This window comes from Entelurus aequoreus, linkage group LG06 (genome assembly GCF_033978785.1).
Source record: "Entelurus aequoreus isolate RoL-2023_Sb linkage group LG06, RoL_Eaeq_v1.1, whole genome shotgun sequence".
NCBI classification, from domain to species: Eukaryota; Metazoa; Chordata; class Actinopteri; order Syngnathiformes; family Syngnathidae; genus Entelurus; species Entelurus aequoreus.
Window position 1 is genome coordinate 7,975,388 of NC_084736.1, and position 24,859 is coordinate 8,000,246.

General features: G+C 36.7%; 1 protein-coding gene and 1 non-coding gene across 5 annotated transcripts; both read right to left on the bottom strand.

The window, feature by feature from the left end:
* Window positions 1-226: 226 nt before the first annotated feature.
* Window positions 227-16,614, bottom strand: LOC133651806 (uncharacterized). Of its 4 annotated transcripts, XR_009826492.1 has the most exons (9): window positions 16,166-16,614; window positions 14,024-14,142; window positions 11,473-11,726; window positions 11,248-11,362; window positions 11,066-11,171; window positions 10,273-10,623; window positions 4,283-4,675; window positions 4,119-4,189; window positions 227-1,367 (listed from the first exon to the last, which is right to left on the bottom strand). XR_009826492.1 is itself a non-coding variant. In XM_062049948.1 (7 exons), the coding sequence occupies exons 1-7, from the start codon at window positions 16,428-16,430 to the stop codon at window positions 4,356-4,358; spliced, it is 1,482 nt and encodes a 493-aa protein (XP_061905932.1). In that variant the 5' UTR covers window positions 16,431-16,614; the 3' UTR covers window positions 1,377-4,355. The 4 variants fall into 4 exon arrangements, 2 of the variants coding, with proteins under 2 accessions (XP_061905932.1, XP_061905930.1); XR_009826491.1 differs by having other exon boundaries at window positions 4,119-4,675; XM_062049948.1 differs by lacking the exon at window positions 227-1,367 and having other exon boundaries at window positions 1,377-4,675; window positions 16,214-16,614.
* A 2,597-nt stretch (window positions 16,615-19,211) lies between these two features.
* trnae-cuc (transfer RNA glutamic acid (anticodon CUC)) lies at window positions 19,212-19,283 on the bottom strand. The gene has a single exon. It is a non-coding gene; the product is annotated as a tRNA-Glu (tRNA).
* Window positions 19,284-24,859: the final 5,576 nt, after the last annotated feature.

A 24,859-nucleotide genomic window follows, 5' to 3' on the forward strand; every position in this document is an offset into this window, starting at 1 on the left:
ACACAAAAATGTCGGTTCGGTACGTACCTCGGTTTAGAGGTCACGGTTCGGTTCATTTTCGGTACAATAAGAAAACAACAAAACATAAATTTTTGGGTTATTTATTTACCAATTTTGCAAAATCTTCCACCAAAAGTATTTTTCTTAGTGGAATATTTGATGTGAAAAAATGGGAACCTTGGATAGGTCAATAAGTCATAATAACATTGATTTTGATTCAATATTATGTTTTGAGCAATGACAGTTTGAAAGAAAAAAAAAAACAGCTTTGTTTTATTAGTCAACATTGCAACTTTTTCTAAATTACATTTTAACCTTTAAGCTTTTTTATTTCACTTTTGTTATGTTTTTGTTTATTTTAATAGTATTTTTAGAATGTGCCGTGGGCCTTTAAAACATTAGCTGTGGGCCGCAAATGGCCTCCGGGGCACACTCTTGACACCCCTGCTATAGATAATAAAAAAATTAATCTGATAAATCTATGGATAAAAAGCAGAGCCCGGCGACGCATGCGCGTTTATCATAACTCTCTCTCTCTCTCTCTGTCTCTGCCCCTCCCTCACCAATGCTGCTGCGCGCACAATTTGTTTTGTTTTTAACCCCTTCTTAACCCTGAACGTACATTGAAAATACACGCAACTCTAACTCAAAATGCCGGACATTTGAGGCATTTAAGAAGCTCCGCAAAAGAGGACATGTCCGGTGAAAAGAGAACGGTCAGTCTATCGTAGCCCGTTAGCTGCTAGCATGCCCTGTGTTGTGCCTCGGTGTGCATTGTTTACACAACGTGCGTTACGCTACTTAATATGTCCGTGTGGAAACTCGTTCGGTACAGCTCCGGACCGAACCGAAGCCCCCGTACCGAAACAGTTCGATACAAATACACGTACCGTTACACCCCTACTGGTCCATGATTATTTAAAATCTACACAGTTAACATGAGCAAAAAGAAGAATCGCCATTTACCTGCTCTTTCAGTGTTTCCTCTGGTATCTTGAGGAAAACATCAGTAGAAGAGGACGCAAAATAGAAGATTAACGGCTTACCTTATATTTTCTCTGTTCCTCTTTCTGTGTTTTTTTACATGTTCTGACTTGTCTTTCTCCCCTTGAGGGTACATCTGATTTTCAGATTTTTTTTTTTACCCAAACTTCGACCAAAAGCCTTCTTCTTTGAAGTCAGAATAATTCAAGTGATGGCTGCTTGGTCCGTCCCATTTTGCGCGAGTCAATTTGACTGGAGAGAGCCACACTTTGCTCATATTCCCATCATTTTGATATTTATGCAGGCTCACCCCTTCTTTAGTTGTATTGCTACAACCTGCAACAATGCATCTGGCAGCCATATTTGATCATTTCCGCCACATTCTGCAAGCAAATAACATGATTGGGGATGAAGATGCTACCAAAACATACAGTCTACTGTAGGTGATGTCAGCAGGCCTGCATTTTGGAGCTAAAAGTGTGCGTTCCAAAATGTGCTGAAACTCCTTGAAAAACCAGTCTAAAACCACTACAGAGTCTCTTTTGGGGAGATTTTACTTGTAGACATCATTCCAGAACCAGTGAAGTTGGCACGTTGTGTAAATGGTAAATAAAAACGGAATACAATGATTTGCAAATCCTTTTCAACCTATATTCAATTCAATAGACTGCAAAGACAAGATACTTCACGTTTAAACTGGATAACTTTTGTCATTTTAGGAAAATATTAGCTCATTTGGAATTTGATGCCTGCAACATGTTTCAGAAAAGCTGGCACAAGTGGCAAAAAAGGGTATTAGTGCCCAAAGCATGGGGTAATTTACACATCTGTGAAGGCACCATTAATGCAGAAAGGTACATACAGGTTTTGGAGCCACATATGTTGCAATCCAAGCAACGTTATCATGGACGCCCCTGCTTATTTCAGCAAAAACGATGCCAAGCCACATTCTGCACGTGTGACAACAGCGTGGCTTCGTAGTAAAAGAGTGCGGGTACTAGACTGGCCTGCCTGTAGTCCAGACCTGTCTCACATTGAACATGTGGGGTGCAATATGAAGCGTCAAATACGACAACGTAGACTGTTGAACAACTTAAGCTGTACATCAAGCAAGAATGGGAAAGAATTCCACCTGAAAAACTTCAAAAATGTGTGTCCTCAGTTCCCAAACGTTTACCGAGCTTTGTTAAAAGGAAAGGCCATGTAACACAGTGGTAAAATGTGTGTGCCAACTTTTTTGCAATGTGTTGTTGCCATTAAATTCTAAGGCAGACCTTGGCAAAATACGGCCCGCGGGCCACATGCGGCCCATTAAGATTTTCAATCCGGCCCGCCGGACGTTCTACATCATTTTTTTTAGATCTTTAAACATCAAAACTGTCGCCGCCATTGTGATGTGCAGTGCTGTTTTTAAATGACCGTAAGTCTTCAACTGTAAAAAGTATTTCATTGGTCAAAATCTGCACTTTTGAGTGTTTTATGAGTTATTACAGTAATCTACGTCACAGCAGCTCAGACTAGAAACAAAGCAGAGTGGGCGGGGCTTGTTTTCCGAGCAGCCAGCCCAGAACGCATGTGAGGAACATATTAGGAAGCAAATTTTTACAACAAATTTCTGCATAAAAGTGATAATATATCATATTGTAGGTGTTTATTACACTTTGCATTCATATTTTGCTATTTGTTACATTTTTGTTGTGTTTTTGCTTGATTGTAAAAGATACGCAACTATGGAGGAGCTGGTCTGAGATGTAGAAGATGTTCATATGTTGTTAATATTCAGTGTTTTATTGTTCATAGTTAATTCTGTAAATCCCACTTTCTTTATTTTCATGTACATTTTGGGTGACCCATTCAGGGAAAAACTGTAAAATTCCACTCCGTTTTTTTGAGGTGGTCTGTCATAACTTTTTTAGAACTCTATGTGACATTGTGACTTTTGGAATTAGTGTTCCTGGGAAAAAAAGGACCCAAACACACATACTGTACAGCAGATTTTTACAGTTAAATGTGTATATATCAGTGTTTCCCACAAATTAATTTATTTGTGGCGGCCCGCCACGAAAGAATTACGTCCGCCACAAATAAAAAATAAAAATAAAAAACATTTTTTTGTTTTGTTTTGTTTTTGTTTTAGTTGTCCTGTCCAGCTTCTCAGGCAAATTATATAGTTGATGTAGATGCCCATATTGGCTGTTCAGATATAATTTACAAAAGAGAAGTGTAGGATACTTCTCTTGTTGCTTTATTTGTATTTGACTTTATTAAATGTATTTATATTATCATTTGGTGCCGGAGCAGGAGGGGATAGAAAGAGAGAAAAAAGAAGACAGAGGGGGAAATTGTGGGGACAAGAGGGGGATTGTTACTGACTGTGGCAGGACACCTCTGCCTCTGTTTCACTTTATGTTGCTGGTAAATAATATGGTTGTAGTAGTAGGCTAAAGTTAAATTATTTAGTATGCACTAATTAAAGGGGCAGAGCTTTAAGAGACATTTTAGCTTTTATATTTTATAAGATATATTTTTTGTAAGAACCACAAATAATAAATATATTTCAGTGAATAACTTATTGTTCAAATCTGTATATAAATATGTACATAAAGTGTTGTAATTATATTGTAAAATGGATGGATGGATGGATGGACGTTTAAAACAAAACTGTTATTAATTAGTAAGTATACATTTATTTAGCCTTTTTAGAGAAAATCATATCATTGTAGTACATTATGCAAATTACTCGATGATGTCATGGTGACCACGCCCATAGCCACGCCCCCACCGCCACAGGTATCTTGGCAGTTTATGGGAAACACTGTATATCATTTATACACACATACACATTGGCCCCCCAGACACATTTTTATCTCAATGTGGCCCCCGAGTCAAAATATTTGCCCAGCTATGTTCTAAGGTAACGATTTGCAAAAAAAAAAATCAAGTTTCTCAGTTCCAACATTAAATATCTTGTCTTTGCAGTCTATTCAATGAATATAAGTTAAAAAGGATTTGCATATCATTGTATTGTCAGTATAGTCTTTTACATGGTTTTATGTGCATTCAATGATCATTTCTTAAAAAGAGAAAACACTGAGCATGTCTGTTGAAATAGTGACAAATAGTAAAATACTTACATTGCCAATTTTGTTCAAGAGCTCTTGGTCCCACACCATAATGTAACAGGTTATTCCTTTTTGGGTCATGTCTTCCATACATTGTGTAAAGAAAGCAGAGGAGTTATTATAAACAATACAGCCTATTACTGCTCATACTTTTTGATTATTGGAGAACAACTTACTTCTATGACACGGGTACACAATATTTTAAAACAACAGGAGAGGGTTTGCGATACTATAAATAAGCAGCATGGTTCAGTTCGGCTTCACCTTGGAATGAAAAACCCTGAAAAAGCCCTGGTTGACGGCGGCCGACTGCTCCAGATTCTGCCTGACCAGCTGGGCCTCCTCCGTGTACACGTGGAAGTTCTGTTCGTGCAGCTTTTGCGCCGACGCGGACATTTCGTCCAGCTCCACGGTCACGCCGCAGTCCTCGCTCTTCCTCTTTGTAGAAGGTACATGAAGGCGAGGGGCACACTGGGTTGATGGTCCCGGTTCTGCCGGGGCTCTCATGGGCGAACCGCCCGGCGAGGTGATCTGCTCGCCGTTGTCGCAGCTGGAGTCCAGATTTTCAACTGGAAAAAGTTAGACAAATGTAAGCCTATTCGCTTAAGAAAAACATGGTGGTATGTAACTGATGGATAGTTTAAGACAGGGGTCACCAACGCGGTGCCCGCGGGCACCAGGTAGCCCGTAAGGACCAGATGAGTAGCCCGCTGGCGTGTTCTAAAAATAGCTCAAATAGCAGCACTTACCAGTGAGCTGCCTCTATTTTTGAAATTGTATTTATTTACTAGCAAGCTGGTCTCGCTTTGCTCGACATTTTTAATTCTAAGAGAGACAAAACACAAATAGAATTTGAAAATCCAAGAAAATATTTTAAAGACTTGGTCTTCACTTGTTTAAATAAATTCATTAATTTTTTTACTTTGCTTCTTATAACTTTCAGAAAGACAATTTTAGAGAAAAAAATACTACCTTAAAAATGATAAAAGGATTTTTAAACACATACACCTTTTTACCTTTTAAATTCCTTCCTCTTCTTTCCTGACAATTTAAATCAATGTTCAAGTAAAAAATTTTTTTATTATCGTAAAGAATAATAAATTAATTTTAATTTAATTATTCATTTTAGCTTCTGTTTTTTCAACGAAGAATATTTGTGAAATATTTCTTCAAACTTATTATGATTAAAATTCAAAAAAATTATTCTGGCAAATCTAGAAAATCTGTAGAATCCAAATTTAAATCTTGTTTCAAAGTCTTTTGAATTTCTTTTAAAAATTTTGTTCTGGAAAATCTTGAAGAAATAATGATTTGTCCATGTTAGAAATGTAGCTTGGTCCAATTTGTTATATATTCTAACAAAGTTTAGATTGGATTTTAACCTATTTAAAACATGTCATCAAAATTCTAAAATTAATCTTAATCAGGAAAAATTACTAATGTTCCATAAATTATTTTTTTAATTTTTTCAAAAAGATTCGAATTAGCTAGTTTTTCTCTTCTTTTTTTCGGTTGAATTTTGAATTTTAAAGAGTCGAAATTGAAGATAAACTATGTTTCAAAATTTAATTGTCATTTTTTTCGTGTTTTCTCCTCTTTTAAACCGTTCAATTAAGTGTAAATATCATTAATTATTAATAATAACATAAAGTTAAAGGTAAATTGAGCAAATTGGCTATTTCTGGCAATCTATTTAAGTGTGTATCAAACTGGTAGCCCTTCGCATTAATCAGTACCCAAGAAGTAGCTCTTGGTTTCAAAAAGGTTGGTGACCCCTGGTTTAAGACATGTAGTGAAGGCAGTTTTTTATTTATTTATTTTTTAACCACAAAGTCCCCTGTGAAATGATATGGTATGATTTAGGGATGTCCGATAATATCGGGCTGCCGATATTATCGGCCGATAAATGCTTTAAAATGTAATATCGGAAATTATCGGTATCGGTTTCAAAAAGTAAAATTTATGTCTTTTTAAAACGCCGCTGTGTACACGGACGTAGGGAAAAGTACAGAGCGCCTATAAACCTTTAAGGCACTTCCTTTGCGTGCCGGCCCAGTCACATAATATCTACGGCTTTTCACACACACAAGTGAATGCAGGGCATACTTGGTCAACAGCCATACAGGTCACACTGAGGGTTGCCGTATAAACAACCTTAACACTGTTACAAATATGCGCCACACTGTGAACCCACACCAAACAAGAATGACAAAACACATTTCAGGAGAACATCCGCACCGTAACACAACGTAAACACAACAGAACAAATACCCAGAACCCCTTGCAGCACTAACTCTTCCGGGACGCTACAATATACACCCCCGCTATCCCCTACCCCTCCACCTCAACCCCGCCCCCCTCAACCTCCTCATGCTCTCTCAAGGAGAGCATGTCCCAAATTCCAAGCTGCTGTTTTGAGGCATGTTAAAAAAAATTATGCACTTTGTGACTTCAATAATAAATATGGCAGTGCCATGTTGGCATTTTTTTTCCATAACTTGAGTTGATTTATTTTGGAAAACCTTGTTACATTGTTTAATGCATCCAGCGGGGCATCACAACAAAATTAGGCATAATAATGTGTTCATTCCACGACTGTATATATCGGAATCGGTAAATAAGAGTTGGACAATATCGGAATATCGGCAAAAAAGCCATTATCAGACATCTCTAGTATGATTTGTTTCAGACATGATCAACAAGTTGCATCACATATTCAATCCGACCATTTCTTCATGTCTTTTCTTATCATTCATTCACACCATAACGTGTACATTTTCTTCACTTCCTGTGTGAAGGAGAGAAAGGAAGGTGTTGCAAAAAATTGAAATCTCAGTAATCAAATAAAAAGCAACCACATTGCGACTAAATATAAATACTGGTGTAAAATGTTGACTGAATTGTACACTTCATAATTCATGCCTGGATATAGATGAAGTAATAACATATTGACGACCGTCAATTAGTGCAAAGTATTACTTAATATTGTACAATTTGAAATACGTCAAAAGTCACCAACCTATTGGAACCAAAAGGCTACTTCATTGGTACCGAGAAACACTTCTAAAATGACAAATGTTCCCAGTTTACATTTAATTATACTTTATTATTAATAATATAGGTGTTTACTATTTGTGCAGACAGTGACCACAAAAATAATTTCTCAATAAAACTATTCTTTTAAAGGTAGAAAACAGATAAATATCAACATGCAACACTATTACCTGTAATTGTTTAACTTTTCAAATGATTTCACAGGAAATCACCATATTTCTATTTTATCATTAAAAAACAATTTAACTATGTTGCACCGCATTTGTACAAGTAATATTGAATACTAATTAGTCAGTACTAGTTCATGTTTTGGCATGACAGTATTATGACATGCGTAGTGGGCACATAGGGCAGTGTGCTGCCCTCAGGAACTGTTGGAAATAACGCAGCTCTTCAAACATAAAAACATGATTATATCTCCCTGACCACCTGAGGGCACCACAGACTGTGGATGCTTTTAAAAAAGGCTTAAAAACCCTTCTTTTTAAAAAAAACATTTTTTAGAGATATGCATACTGGTTCTACCTATTTGGCTGTTCTAGTTTTTATTTTATTTTTTTAATACACTGTAGCATGTTGAGGTTGTTTACTCAATGTAAAGTGCTTTTTACAAATAAAATCTATTATTATTATATATACTTTTTCGCGTCCGCGCAGTTGATCTGTTGTTACTTGACTAGAGAAGTATGCTACTATTAAAATGTTAAATGGCAACGTTAAGGAAATTATATATTATAAAGTGAAATTATCAAGAAAGTTGACGCAAACAAGCTTTGGTGAGAGTGGTGAACGCAGCATCAAAAGTTGAACCTGTCAACAAAAGCAGTTCTCTTCACAAGTGTTTGATGGCATATTTTACCTTGTCCTCAAAAAGTTATTAAATCAACAATTTCGCCTGCAACTCTGCAAGATACTGGTTGTCGTGGTGACCAATTGGAACTGCTAATGAAGCGCCTGTAACATGCGATTATTTCTCATTTGCACAATACCTTTCTTTGGACAACAGTACGTCAGAGTTAATTCATATTGAACATTTTTTCAATCCTAATTGTTTGTTTTATTTTCAACCATACATCAATGCAGATGTGATTCAAAACAATAGCAAAACTATAAAATAATTTAGACGTAACTCACTGGTGTGCTATTTTTAGAACAGTGTTGTTCTGGGGAGACCTGGTACACATGGGCGAGTTCTTATTGTTGACGTCAGTTGCATCAAGTCTGTCAGTCGTGTCTTTTATTTTTGTTTGTAGTGGAGATGATGTCATCTTCAGTATTTGTCCAGTTCCTCGAGGTCTTTGACAACAAGTACTTCGGCTTTTTCCGGTCCTCTATTTAACTTAATTGAAATTTCATAGTTAGCGCTCCAAGTGCCTTGAATTTTCACTGCTTTCTTGGCAATGTCCGCATTGCGTCACATGGTTCCTTCCAGCTTGCTTCTTTGCCTCAGCAATGCAACCTTGTTTTTTTGTTGGTGAACTTTAAGACAGGTGTGATGTTATTCCTGACAGAATCCACGCGTCGATGTTGATGACATCCAAATCAACCCCCTTTTTCTTGCAGAAAGTAGGCCCCCCCTGTTGAAGCAACACTCTTATGTCCTTCTCTGACAATAGGCCAGTGCGCAATCTGGAGCCCGGTCACAATCACATTCAAGAAAACCAGTAGAGATAACAAAATACATGGAATACAGAGTAAACAGACGCTTAAGCGAGCTAACCGTTTGTCGCACATTTTGGACTTTGATTACAGGTACATTTTCAGGAGAGCTATTTAATTACCGTATTTTTCGGACAATAAGTCGCAGTTTTTTTCATAGTTAGTCAGGAGCGACTTATGTGTGAAATTATTAACACATTACCGTAAAATATCAAATAATATTATTTAGCTCATTGACGTAAGAGACTAGACGTATAAAAATTCATGGGATTTATTGGTAAACATATAGCATTTTTTATATGTTATAGTTATTTGAATGCCTCTTACCATAATATGTTACGTTAACATACCAGGCACGTTCTCAGTTGGTTATTTATGCCTCATATAACGTACACTTATTCAGCCCGTAGTTCACTATTCTTTCTTTATTTTAAATTGCCTTTCAAATGTCTATTCTCTGTGTTGGGTTTTATCAAATAAATTTCCCCAAAAAATGCGACTTTTATATGTTTTTTTTCCTTTTTTATTATTAGAGGTGTCGGCCTGCCGATATTATCGGCCGATAAATGCTTTAAAATGTAATATCGGAAATTATCGATATCGTTTTTTTTATTATCGGTATTGTTTTTTAAAAAAAAAATTAAATAAACATAAAAAACACAATATACCCTTACAATTAGTGCACCAACCCAAAAAACCTCCCTCCCCCATTCACACTCATTCACACAAAAGGGTTGTTTCTTTCTGTTATTAATATTCTGTTTCCTACATTATATATCAATATATATCAATACAGTCTGCAAGGGATACAGTCCGTAAGCACACATGATTGTGCGTGCTGCTGGTCCACTAATAGTACTAACCTTTAACAGTTAATTTTACTCATTTTCATTAATTACTAGTTTCTATGTAACTGTTTTTATATTGTTTTGCTTTCTTTTTTATTCAAGAAAATGTTTTTAATTTATTTATCTTATTTTATTGTATTAATTTTTTTTAAAAGGACCTTATCTTCACCATACCTGGTGTCCAAATTAGGCATAATAATGTGTTAATTCCACGACTGTATATATCAGTATCGGTTGATATCGGTATCGGTAATTAAGAGTTGGACAATATCGGAATATCGGCAAAAAAGCCATTATGCATTTTCGGACTTATACTTCGAAAAATACGGTAATTGAATTACCGACCTGACGCCATGCGACACAGGGAAGTTGTACACTTGTCTCTGTCCTGGTTGCTTAGTACAATACAATAGGGCTCCGTAACGAGGATGAAAGAATAAAGATTGATGAAATTTGCATTTTTTTGTAGGGGAAAATCTAAATTAGATTTATCAGAAGTAAAAACATTATTACATTCATTGAAGTTTAATTTTGGATGTTGATTACCGTGCTAGAAGACAAAAATGTTTAAGTCAAAACATTGAGAGTGCAGGTAGAATACTTACCTACAGATTCCACCATGGCCTGCAGCAAAGAATTCGTTGTGTGCATGTGTCCCGCGCTCTTCTCAATAGCCGGCCTGCGGCCATAAACGGCGTCCACCAGATCGAACCACCTCCACGCCTTTCGCCGGTTCTGCTGTTTTATCTTTCTGTAGTCGGACCGCAGCTTTTTGCATTTCAATTGGCACTGCCCGCATGTCCTGTGGAAGCCCTCGGCGGCCATTCTTTGCGAGACCAGCTGGAAGACTTTCTTGTTGCGCACCGCGCCCACCAGATCCTGCTGCACCTTGTCTTCGGCGAGGATGCCGAGTAAGGTCTGCACCTCGCGGATAGTCCACGGTGTACTGTTGTGAGCTGATATTTTATGGGAGAAAGAAACATGAACTACATTAAAATTTGCTCTTGGTTATATACAAGGTGTGTAACAGTACATGTATTTGTAGTCCCATTTTTTGGTACGGAACATACGCTACTCTCATAAGTTAACCAGCTCATCTGTTGTGCACATGTAGATACATAACATGTAGATACATAGACGCGCACACAGCTGCTTGGATTGATGCCAAATTTTAGCGGAGTTAAAACTGCCCAATTTGCAGACAACTAATACAAGTGAAATTACTATATTTTGTAAAAAATTGCTAAAATGGTGTATTATCTTTAATAAAAAGTGTGTTTTACCTCCTACATAGTTTATCTGGGTACATTTATCCATAGTTTTGTTTTTAGTACTTACTAATAATTGTACTTTTCCTAAAACACACCCTGTCAAACTGAATTGGAGTCGTTCACTTACTTTCATGACCAAACATTTCTTGATGGAAGCTGCCGGCAGCACCCTGCATATAATCTTCTACTTTGACTTGAATCACGTCCAATTGATCAGGCCCGGTCATTAAAACCTGCAAAATGTTTAAAACAGGTGTGAAGAAAATGATTCCTCTCCACGTCAAGTCGCAGCGGAGTGTGTTTTCTTACTCGAGACAGGCCGTGGTTGTGGCAATCCACACTACTAATGTCTTTTACAAACAGCTTCCTTCCATCAGGTGTAACTCGCACTTTGATGGTGAAGGGACACCGTTTTAGAGCTGGGCTAGAAAACAAACAAACAACAATGTAAGTAACAACGCAGCTTTCCAGAAAACCCAGCCACAGATCACAATTTTGTTTGCTAAATCTACCATTCTTTCATGGACAACTTACCCTCTGCTGCCGTGAACGCACGCAAAGTCCAGCTCGGCGAAAACTAAATCCCGGCTGTACATTTTCTTCCTCGCCCGTTTTGAGGCATTTTCCACGCTCCTGGAACTACGCTTATAGAGCTCCACCAAATTAGACTTCTGCCAGCGTTCTACCGCCTCTGAAAGAGACTCAAAACTCCAAAACTCTGCGCCTTTTTCCAGCTCCGTTGAGTCGCTTGAAGAAAAACTGTCTAGAGGTATGGACATATCCATAGTCTGCAGAGGGTAACAAAATAGTTGTTTGATTATATATATATTAAACATATACATCAAAGCCACACTGACTACTTTATGCACTAAATTAGTCTGATTTCTCATGTAGTTCTTTTTATTTGTATTTTCACACCTAGATTTGAAGTCCCAGTGTCCATGCACTCTTTCTAATGCGACTATATGTCAGTGTTTCCCACACATTCATTTATTTATGGTGGCCCGCCACAAAAGAATTTTTTTGTCCTGTCCATCTTCTCAGGCAAATCATATAGTTGATGTAGATGCCCATATCGGCTGTTCAGATTTACTTAACAAAAGAGAAGTGTAGGATCAAGATTTTTGGAGTTCTTTGTTCAGTGGATCAGATGTTCGATGAAACTTTGTGTCTATCTACCACCACTACTGTTTTCTGTTTATATGTTACTGACTGGGGCAGGACACCTCTGCCTCTGTTTCACTTTATGTTGCTGGTAAATAATATGGTTGTAGTAGTAGGCTAAAGTTAAATTATTTAGTATGCACTAATTAAAGGGGCAGAGCTTTAAGAGACATTTTAGCTTTTATATTTTTATAAGATATATTTTTTGTAAGAACCACAGTTAATAAATATATTTCAGTAAATAACTTATTGTTCAAATCTGTATATAAATATGTACATAAAGTGTTGTAATTATATTGTAAAATGGATGGATGGATGGATGGATGGATGGATGGACGTTTAAAACAAAACTGTTATTATTAATAAGTATACATTTTTTGAGCCTTTTTAGAGAAAATCGTATCATTGTAGTAAATTATGCAAATTACTCGATGATGTCATGGTGACCACGCCCACAGCCACGCCCCCACCGCCACAGGTATCTTGGCAGTTTATGGGAAACACTGTATGTCATATGTCGTGTGCCTCCCGAACACTTTTAGCGTGGATTAATTGCTTGTCCCGGTGACCTATAACGCCACTCCAAAACAAGGCATATTTGCGGCTCCAGGAAAGCAGACCGCTTTGTTCTCGTACTTGATGTCCGCTGTAATATTTAATTTTCCTGAGGGAACTCTCCTGAAGGAATCAATAAAGTACTATCTATCTAATATTGGCCCAGATTACAAAATAGGACGTCCGTAATGGCTATGCTGATGTTAAACAGCAGACAGCATCAAAAACATATCTTAGATTGGGCTACGAACATGACACTACTACCAAAAAGAGACACACACACATACCCCACCCTCATCCATCTCCCTTGACGCGAATCCCTTCGGGGTGATGGACGGCTGGGCAGCGCCTGAAGAGCTGCAGCCAGCCACCGTAGTCCCCACTCCCTCCCCTCTGTTGCAAGTCTCAAGATGTATGTTGTAATATGTATATATACTTTGCTATGGAGGTTTATTCCCCACTCCAGACTGGGCCCCTTTAGGAGCCCAGTCTAGATAGTATTTTTTTTACTCATCCTTCCCCAGCGTTGACCTTTTCCCCATCTTTTACGGGGCGCCTTGCGGCGACCCATCAGCGTTCCTGTTCTGTAACCCTGTACACTGTTTGTTTGTCTAATCTTGAACGGGTTTGTGCTGAAAACAAAGTTTCGTTGTACTTGTGCAATGACAATAAAGACCTACCTACCTAAAAAGGTCTCAGAGTTGTTGTGAAGGAATTTTCGGACAGAAAATAGAAAAAAAACAACAACTTTTGAATGTCTTGAAGTTCAATCAGTAAGCTCTGGATTGATGGAAGGAGTTGACAGTTTGTTTGTGCCCCATACCGCTTTAAATGAGGGTAGCTATTGTTGTGTACAAGCTTGCCAGTTGTGCGGAATATTACTGCTAACCAACGTGGCGAGGTTTGTGTACGCTTTTATTTTGCCTAATATACCTGCTTCTTTTCCATCTCACTCATATTTGTTTAGGAGTCCAAATGAAGCCGGCCTTCTCCATTTCCTTACCTGGGGTAACCTGGGAAAATAACCAAATAAATCAATGCCTAAAAAAGAATGAATGTGCATGTGAGCTGTGTGCTTGGTATTTTATGTATTTATTTGTATCTATTTATCTTAGTACCAATGTTGTTATGTTTTTTATGTGTCATCTATGAATTTGCACTAAATGAGTTTGCTTGCAATTTCGTTACACAATGTACAATGACAAAAAATATGTATTCTAGTCTATTCTGATCTTGTTTGGCTTTTGAAAAGTTGGACTAAGGTAGTTTCCGTGGGTTGTAGAATGCTCCTTTTGAGCCAAATTATTTGAGAAGTCAGACTCCTTTAGTGCATGGAAATGTACTGCTGCTGTGTGTCGAAACCCACATCGTCCACGTGCTGAGATGTTGTGTTGTCTTTCCTTTGACCGCCATGAAATCTGTCTTTCCACAGGTTTAGGCACCAGTCTTGTCCAAAGACTCCCTCTATGACAGGAGACTGGGATTCTGGAAATATAAGGACACAATTAGACAATAGTTCTCCAGGTCACACTATTAGGTACACGTCTAGCACACAGCAACGAAACTGAGCATTTGTACATACAGTTAGGTCCATAAATATTTGGACATTGACACCATTTTCAGTATTCCAGCTCTGTACAACACCACAATGGATTTGAAATGGAACAATCAAGATGTGCTTTAAGTGCAGACTTTGAGCTTTAATTTGAGGGTATTTACATCCAAATCAGGTGAATGGTGTAGGAATTACAACACATTTTAGATGTGCCTTCCACCTTTTAAGGGACCAAAAGTAATTGGGCAAACTAACATAATCATAAATCAAATTGTCACTTTTTAATACTTTGTTGCAAATCCTTTGCAGTCAATGACAGCCTGAAGTCTGGAACCCGTAGACATCACCAGACGCTGGGTTTGGGTCCTTGGTGATGCTCTGCCAGGCCTCTGCTGCAGCTGTCTTCACTTCCTGCTTGTTCTTTGGGCATTTTCCCTTCAGTTTTGTCTTCAGCAAGTGAAATGCATGCTCAATCAGATTTAGGTCAGGTGATTGACTTGGCCATTGCAGAACATTCCACTTTTTTGCCTTAAAAAACTATTTGGTTGCTTTCGCAGTATGCTTCGGGTCATTGTCCATCTCCATTGTGAAGCAAGATCTTGCACCTGGCTCGCTGACAACAAGCTATCCATACACTTGGGTAAAACGGAATCCATCCTGTTTGGGTCCCACATCAACCTTAAGAAAGTCAGTGACTTCACTATAAAAGTGGATGACATTGTTATCACCAGGAAAGATGAGGTCACCTACCTAGGTTCCATTCTAGAGGCTAACCTTTCCTGTGATAAAATGGCAACCAAGGTAATCAAAAAGGTCAACCAACGAACGAGATTTCTCTATAGAATCTCCTCTCTGGTCAACAAAAGCACCATGAAGATTATAGCGGGAACTCTTGTTCAACCCTTTTTCGATTACGCATGCACCTCCTGGTACCCTAGCACCTCCAAAACCCTCAAATCTACACTCCAAACATCCCAGAACAAGCTAGTCAGGTTACTTCTAGACCTCCACCCCAGATCACACCTCACTCCTACCCACTTGGCTGGCTCAAGGTGGAGGACAGAGTAAAACAACTTGCACTGAGCCTAGTCTATAAAATCCGCTACACCTCCCAGATACCGAAGTACATGTCAAACTACTTCCTTAACGTAAATGACCGCCATAACCACAACACCAGGGGGAGCTCCACTAACCACGTTGAACCCAGATTCCGATCTAACAAAGGTCTTAACTCATTCTCTTTCTATGCCACATCAATGTGGAATGCGCTCCCAACAGGTATAAAAGAAAGGGCATCTCTATCCTCCTTCAAAACCGCAATAAAAGTACACCTCCAGCCAACTTCAACCCTAAGCTAACACCCTCCCCTGATTGTTAATAATCAAATGTAAACAATCAAATGTAGATACTTTTTCTTATGCCTTCTGATCTCTCTCTCTCCCTCTCTCTCTCTATGCCCACTACTTGCTGTCCATATCCTACAAAGTCAGACCTACACTGTTTCAATATCCATTTTTCTGTTCTCAATTGTTGATGACTGATGATAACAACCAAACCTAACCTCCACAGCCCGGATTGTAAATAATGTAAATAATTCAATGTATATACCCTGATGATTATCTTGTGTGATGACTGTATTATGATGATAGTGTATATCTGTATCATGAATCAATTTAAGTGGACCCCGACTTAAACAGGTTGAAAAACGTATTCGGGTGTTACCATTTAGTGGTTAATTGTACGGAATATGTACTTCACTGTGCAACCTACTAATAAAAGTCTCAATCAATCAATCAAAAAGCGCCGTCCAATGAGTTTTGAAGCATTTTGCTGAATATGATCAATGTCCAAATATTTACGGACCTAACTGTACACACACGTTGTATGATTCTGTCGGCTTATTGTTGATCATTTAAGTGAAGCTGATACTGTCTGGCGTGTGCAGGAATGTACCGTCAGAATCGGCGTCTGTCTGGATCGCGACGGTTCGGTGACTTTTACCCAGCTTGGGGGCGTCATCTCTGGCGGCCGTCAGCTCGTACTCCAGCTCGTCGACCTTCTCCGCCAGGGCCGAGTTGAGAGTCTGGAGCCGAGACACCTCCAGGCGCAGCTCCACCGCGTCTTCGTCCACCGCCTGGAGGACCTGAGCCAGGGCGGATGTGGCCATCGCCTCCATGACGGAGGACAGCTTCGACTGGAGGGACAGCTTATACGCCATTGTGGCTGTCGGCTCGCACACGCTTGTCTCCGCCGAACTTATGCGTGTATCATAACATAAAGTAAAAAATGGACGCCTTATTTAAAAATAAAAGTGACAATGCCAATGACGACAAAACTGTGCGGCTAATGAAGCTAACAAACACAAAACGTTAGTCGAGGGAATGTAGCTACTGTTGTGTACTTCCGGCGATTGAACCAATCACATGGCCGCTATCTACTTGGCACTTCCTGTTTATCTTTTTTTTTTTTTTTTTTAGTAAACCTTTATTTATAAAGGTTGCAACATTTACATGTAATCAAATAAAGAATAATGATAAAAACAGTACAAAACAACGCCAAACTCAATAAAGTAATTAAAATTGAATGCAATATATCAGGGCTGTGAATCTTTGGGTGTCCCACGATTCGATTCAATATCGATTCTTGGGGTCGCGATTCGATTCAAAATCGATTTTTTTCAATTCAACACGATTCTCAATTCAAAAACCATTTTTTTCCCGATTCAAAAGGATTCTCTATTCATTCAATACATAGGATTTCAGCAGGATCTACCCCAGTCTGCTGACATGCAAGCAGAGTAGTAGATTTTTGTAAAAAGCTTTTATAATTGTAAAGGACAATGTTTTATCAACTGATTGCAATAATGTAAATGTGTTTTAACTATTAAATGAACCAAAAATATGACTTATTTTATCTTTGTGAAAATATTGGACACAGTGTGTTGTCAAGCTTATGAGATGGGATGCAAGTGTAAGCCACTGTAACACTATTGTTCATTTTTAATTATTTTTATAAATGTCTAATGATAATGTCAATGAGGGATTTTTAATCACTGCTATGTTGAAATCAGGGGCGTCACTAGCTTTTAAGGACAGGGGGGGCTTAGCCCCCAGGAGATGCACAGGATGCGAGCAAACGTTACGCACGAGCACACAACTTCACAAACGGCTAACAAAGACTTAGAAATTATTCATTGTTATTATTATTATTTTAAAAAAATGCACGGGACGAAATGAAGTGGTTTTTAACCATTTTTTTCTTTTTATGTATTTATTCATTTTACATTTTATATTAAATGTCTTGGTTTTTCCTCCCTCTGAAAATCCTATGAAATGTTTAACAAGCCATCCTATAATAATACAACATCTATTAATGTAACAATACAATAAAACAAATATATTTAATGATGTTTTTTTCATTATTTTAACAATAGGCTAATGTATATTACTTTATATAGATTCTACAAGAAACACAAAACTTAAAAACTAAATTATTTACAATTGCACACACAAGGTTTCTTGCAGCTTCACTCATTGTAAAGGAAGATAATGTGCTTCGTACACCTGCAGGACCGCAAGCAAGGTTGCAGAGAAAATGCGGACTGGAATTTGAGTGATGTGGGCATTTTCTATATGAACAAGTGGAATGGGTTGGATACCGACGCACTAAAGGGGCTCTCTACTTACACTATGAAGTGAGGGGAAACTGAGTGAATAATAACAGGTTATATGATTATTTATTTAAACTCATATTTGGGCCACTTTATAATGAATATGTTGCCATGTATTTGTAAAAAAAATAATATATATACAGTATATATATATAACACCAAATTATTTAGGGGGGCTTGAGCCCCCCTAAAATAGGCCTAACAACGCCAATGGTTGAAATTGTAACTAATATTGATGCTGTTGTTGATAATATTTATTTTTGTTTCACTACTTTTGGTTTGTTCTGTGTCGTGTTTGTGTCTCCTCTCAATTGCTCTGTTTATTGCAGTCCTGAGTGTTGCTGGGTCGGGTTTGGTTTTGGAATTGGATTGCATTGTTATAGTATTGCTGTGTATTGTTTTGTTGGATTGATTAATTAAATTATTATTATTACTATTTAAAAAAAAAAAAAAAAAAAATCGATTTAAAAAAAAAAGAGAATCGATTCTGAATCGCACAACGTGAAAATCACGATTCGAATTTGAATCAATTTTTCCCCACACCCCTACAATATATACACTATCCTCAGGAGATCTCCTGAGGATTGAGGAAACCCCTCATGAAACAGGCCTGTAGAGATGAAATAGTCTTGTGATTTTTTTTCCCCCACACATACATATTACGCTCTACCACTGTATCGAGCACTATTTTTTTGGATAATCTAATTAAGACATATATATATATATATATATATATATATATATATATATATATATATATATATATATATATATATATATATATATATATATATATATATGCATCTTTAAATTTTTTCTGTAATCCCAATTTTAATTTTATCAGCAGCCCCTGTTTCCACAACATGTCATAAGCTTTCTCTATGCAATGATACTTTATTTATTCATTTGTTCTTTTCTAATTTCCTCTTCCAGCTGCACTGCTGGGTCGTTTGTGTTTCTTGCTTTTCGAATTCCACTTTGGTAGTTTTTTTTAATTATTTCTTTGGACTATAAATAAAAGACTGGTCTTTCATTAATCATTTTTTCCACAGCTTTGCCCAAATTTGAAGTCAATGCTATCGGCCGATAATGACCTGCCTCTTACGGGTCTTTTCCTGGTTTGTACCAAATACAAATGTTCACTACAGAGGACACCGATTCCCAAATTAATTGTAACGGACAAGTCAATTCCGAGGTCCTTAGCTCGCAGTAAACGTAGCATCTACAAATATTTAGCTGAATAGCCATGCTGATATAACATTTGAGCCTTTTTACGTAGTAAATGATACAAAAAGAGACAGGACTGGCGGGCATATTCGCAAAAGGTAGTTCCCTGACCGGGAATCGAACCCGGGCCGCGGCGGTGAGAGCGCCGAATCCTAACCACTAGACCACCAGGGACATGCAAGCTTTACCGATTTTAAAGTATATATTGTATTAATGTATGAGTGTAACAATGTAACAATAATGAACTACTATAATAGTATTATCGAATGGATGGATGGGTTTATTTTACAAAGTACCGTACCTATTTGTCTCAACGTAATGTTCTCATTGTGAACACAAGAGGGCGACAAATCACATACGCCCTTGTACAAAAAAGGCGCTGATTTGTACTCGATTTTACTTCTCATTTTGGATGCGAGCGCTGATCTGATGCTTTAAAAGAAAGCTGAAATAGTCTCATGGTTGACCTGCTTATCGTAATATTTACAAAATGTAAATGCCTGATATGATGTATTCATAATTACTACTATACAAAAATAAAGCTCACATTATTATCGTTTATCTTTCTGAGTGCCGTGCTTACTTGATTTAACATGCTGTTCTCATTATGACCACAAGAGGGCAGACATCACCGTATGTACGCCCTTTGACAGCGGTGTTGTTGCCTGTGACCAGTGGTTCCTACCACTAGGGGCGCTAATGAGACAGGTCGCGACCAGTGGCACAGCTCGATTGACTTTAATGCACTTTATTTTTTTTCTTATCTGGAAATTTTGGCATCTCTATTAGCTGGATAAATGTCAGAGATCATTTTATTTTGCCTCCACCGCACACTACATCATAATTATTGTGGTTGTGGGTTAATATTATAGAACACATCATCTCATAACTGCCCCTCGTCAGATGCGTATAATTACTAATTTGTATCCAGTAACTCCGTAATTATTTATTATGATTATTCATGCCTCATAATTACTAAGTAAGGATAATTTACTCCGTAGAACTTGAATGAGTCGTAACTCGTAATACAATCCAACGCAGCGGTTGAATGGGCAAACACGGAAGCACTGTCGGACACTGATATGTGTAACACACAGTCACACGGTTGTTCAACGATAAACTGCAACATGCTGTTCTCATCATAAACACAAGAGGGCGACATATCTCCATACGCCCTCATACAAAAAAGGCACTTTTTTTTAAATTTTTGGATGACAGTGCTGATCTGACATTGCTATTAGAAAAAATAGTCACATTGTTGATTTGCTTATCATAATATTTACAAAACGGAAGATTTCCCTGATATGATACACTTATGACTACTTCAATAAGAGCCAACTATAAAAACAAAAAATCAGTAACAGTACCATCGATTATCTTTCGACCGTACTTGTCTATCATGCTGTTCTCATTATAAACACAAGAGGGCGACAAATCACCATATATACGCTCTTTTACAAAAAAAGGCACTGATTTGGCCTTGATTTTACTTCTCATTTTGGATGCGAGTGCTAATCTGATATTTTAAAAGAAAGTTGAAATAGTCTCATGGTTGACTTGCTTATCATAATATTTACAAAAGGTAGGTCTTGCCTGATATGATGTATTCATAGTAATTACTTCAGTAATAGTCTACTATACAAAAATAAAGCTCATAGTATTATCGTTTATTACGTACTTACTTGTATTAAAATGCTGTTATCATTATAAACACAAGAGGGCGACAAATAACCGTACATAAGAAGAGCAATATTTAGGTTTGATTTTGCTTCTGATTTTGGATGCAAGTGTTTTGAGTTTGAGTTTATTTGGAACATGCATGCATACAACATGATAGATCACAATTTCCAGTTTCTATATTCAACATGTTGACCTGAAATGTCAAAAGAAAGTTGAAATAGCCATTAGGGTTCATTAGTTTATCATAATATTTACACAACTGAGGTCTTTTCTGATACAATTCACTCATAATTACAACTTCAGTAGTAGCCTACTATACCAAAATAAAGCTCATAGTATTATCGTGTATTATTCAAAGTACTCTATTTACTTATAGCAATTCTTTTTGATTGAGAAACGTATTGACATCTTAAATAATTTAATCCATGAAATGCTTTATAATGGCAAATGGATGGGACAAAAACCCACTATGCTGTTCTCATTATAAACACAAGAGGGCGACAAATCACCATATATAAGCTCTTTTACAAAAAAGGCAAATATTTTAAATGAAAGTTGAAATAGTCTCATGGTTAACTTGCTTATCATAATATTTACAAAAGGGAGGTCTTGCCTGATATGATTTATTAATAATTACTACTTTAGTAGTAGCCTACTATAGAAAAATAAAGCTCATAGTATTACCGTTTATTATTCAAAGTACCCTACTTATTTATATTAATATGCTGTTCTCATTATAAACACAAGAGGGCGACAAATCACTGTATAGACGCCCTTTAAGAGGGGCATTATTTAGGCTTAATTTTGGATGCGAGTGATGATCTGAAATGTCAAAAGAAAGTTGAAATAGCCATTAAGGGTTAATTTTCTTATAATATTTACAAAAGTGAGGTATTTTCTGATACAATACACTCATAATTACAACTTCAGTAACAGCCTGTTATGCAAAAATAAAGCTGCATGGTATTATCGTTCATTATTCAAAGTATTCTATTTTCAAAGTACTCTATTTTCTAAAACAATACACTCATAATTAAAACTTCAGTAATAGCCTATTAAACAAAAATAAAGCTCATAGTATTTTCGTTTATTATTCAATGTACCCTACTTACTTGTATTAATATGCTGTTCTCATTATGAACACAAGAGGGCGACAAATCACTGTATAGACGCCCTTTAAGAAGAGCATTATTTTTTTAGGCTTGATTTTGGATGCGAGTGAAGATCTGAAATGTCAAAAGAAAGTTGAAATAGCCATTAAGGGTTAATTTTCTTATCATTAGGGATGTCCGATAATGGCTTTTTGCCGATATCCGATATGCCGATATTGTCCAACTCTTTAATTACAGATACCGATATCAACCGATACCGATATCAACCGATATATACAGTCGTGGAATTAACACATTATGCCTAATTTGGACAACCAGGTATGGTGAAGATAAGGTACTTTAAAAAAAAAATGAATTAAATAAAATAAGATAAATAAATTAAAAACATTTTCTTGAATAAAAAAGAAAGTACAACAATATAAAAACAGTTACATAGAAACTAGTAATTAATGAAAATTTGTAAAATTAACTGTTAAAGGTTAGTACTATTAGTGGACCAGCAGCACGCACAATCATGTGTGCTTACGGACTGTATCCCTTGCAGACTGTATTGATATATAGATATATAATGTAGGAACCAGAATATTAATAACAGAAAGAAACAACCCTTTTGTGTGAATGACTGTAAATGGGGGAGGGAGGTTTTTTGGGTTGGTGCACTAATTGTAAGTGTATCTTGTGTTTTTTATGTGGATTTAATAAAAAAACAAAAAAAAAACAAAAAAACAACAACACACCGATACTGATAATAAAAAAACCCGATACCGATCATTTCCGATATTACATTTTAACGCATTTATCACATCTCTACTTATCATAACAAAATTTAAGTATTTTATGATATTATACATTCACAATTACTACTTCATTAATAGACTACTATGTTTGTCGTTTAAATTAAAGTAAGGCGCTTACTTATTGTTACATGCTTTACTCATTATGAACACAAGAGGGCGACAATTTACCGTTATTTTTAATCAATGCACTTTTTGACAATGGCACTGAACTGGCCTTGATTTTACTTCTCACTTTTAATATGTGTTGTGGTGATCTGACATTTCAAACAAAAAGTTGAAATGATCACAAGATGTACAAAATAGAGGACGGAGTCGTTAATGCACGTGTTGTTTAGTGCTTAACGAGTCATGTGACCTCGTTCCTATTGTACGCTGCAGAGCGGAGGCCCGATGTTGTCTAAAGGCTCAGACAAACACTTTCCACGTCACAATAGGCAACACACGTCATTTGCATACGGCCTTATTAATGCGAGGCCATGATGACACACTCTTAATAGGACTAATAAACCTCCTGTTGTCCACTTTTTATGGTAATGATACACGAAAAAAAGTGTTTGAGCTCAACTGTGTAAGCACTTTTCTCTCTTAATGTTGCACTTGCGACTTTATTCAGAAAATGTTTTCCTGCTTTCCTGGAGTTTGCTCTCACAATGGGCAAGAGCGGGAGGCTGTTCTCCAAATAACAGACACCCCAGGGAGTCGTTCAGCCCACAGACTGTTTTCTCGGGGGCAGAGGTCTCATCCTGCTCGCTCCCCCAGACCAGAAAATGTCCACAACGCCCTCGGTCATGTGACTGCAAGCTTTGCTTTTGCATGTTTCAACGACAAAAGATGAACATGCAAAACTACAAAAGCAGTGAAGTTGTCACGTTGTGTAAATGGTAAATAAAAACAGAATACAATGATTTGCTAATCCTTTTTCAACTTATATTCAATTGAATGGACTGCAAAGACAAGATACTTAATGTTCAAACTGAGAAACTTCATTTTTTTTGGCAAATAATCATTAACTTAAAATTTAATGGCAGCAACACATTGCAAAAAAGTTGGGACAGAGGCATTTTTACTACTGTGTTACATGGCCTTTCCTTTTAACAACACTCAGTAAATGTTCGGGAATTAAGGAGACACATTTTTAAAGCTTCTCAGGTGGAATTCTTTCCCATTCTTGCTTGATGTACAGCAGGGGTCACCAACGCGGTGCCCGCGGGCACCAGGTAGCCCGTAAGGACCAGATTAGTAGCCCGCTGGCCTGTTCTAAAAATAGCTCAAATAGCAGCACTTACCAGTGAGCTGCCTCTATTTTTTAAATGTTATTTATTTACTAGCAAGCTGGTCTCGCTTTGCCCGACATTTTTAATTCTAAGAGAGACAAAACTCAAATAAAATTTGAAAATCCAAGAAAATATGTTAAAGACTTGGTCTTCACTTGTTTCAATAAATTCATGATTTTTTTTACTTTGCTTCTTATAACTTTCAGAAAGACAATTTTAGAGAAAAAAATACAACCTTAAAAATGATTTTAGGATTTTTAAACACATATACCTTTTTACCTTTTAAATTCCTTCCTCTTCTTTCCTGACAATTTAAATCAATGTTCAAGTAAATTTATTTTTTTTATTGTAAAGAATAATACATTAATTTTTATTTAATTCTTCATTTTAGCTTCTGTTTTTTCGACGAAGAATATTTGTGAAATATCTCTTCAAACTTATTATGGTTAAAATTCAAAAAAATTATTCCGGCAAATCTAGAAAATCTGTAAAATCAAATTTAAATCTTATTTCAAAGTCTTTTGAATTTCTTTTAAAATTTTTGTTCTGGAAAATCTAAAAGAAATAATGATTTGTCTTTGTTAGAAATATAGCTTGGTCCAATTTGTTATATATTCTAACAAAGTGCAGATTGGATTTTAACCTATTTAAAACATGTCATCCAAATTCTAAAATTAATCTTAATCAGGAAAAATTACTAATGTTCCATAAATTCTTTTTTAATTTTTTCCAAAAGACTCAAATTAGCTAGTTTTTCTCTTCTTTTTTTTTGGTTGAATTTTGAATTTTAAAGAGTCAAAATTGAAGATAAACTATGTTTCAAAATTTAATTGTCATTTTTTTTTCGTGTTTTCTCCTCTTTTAAACCGTTCAATTAAGTGTAAATA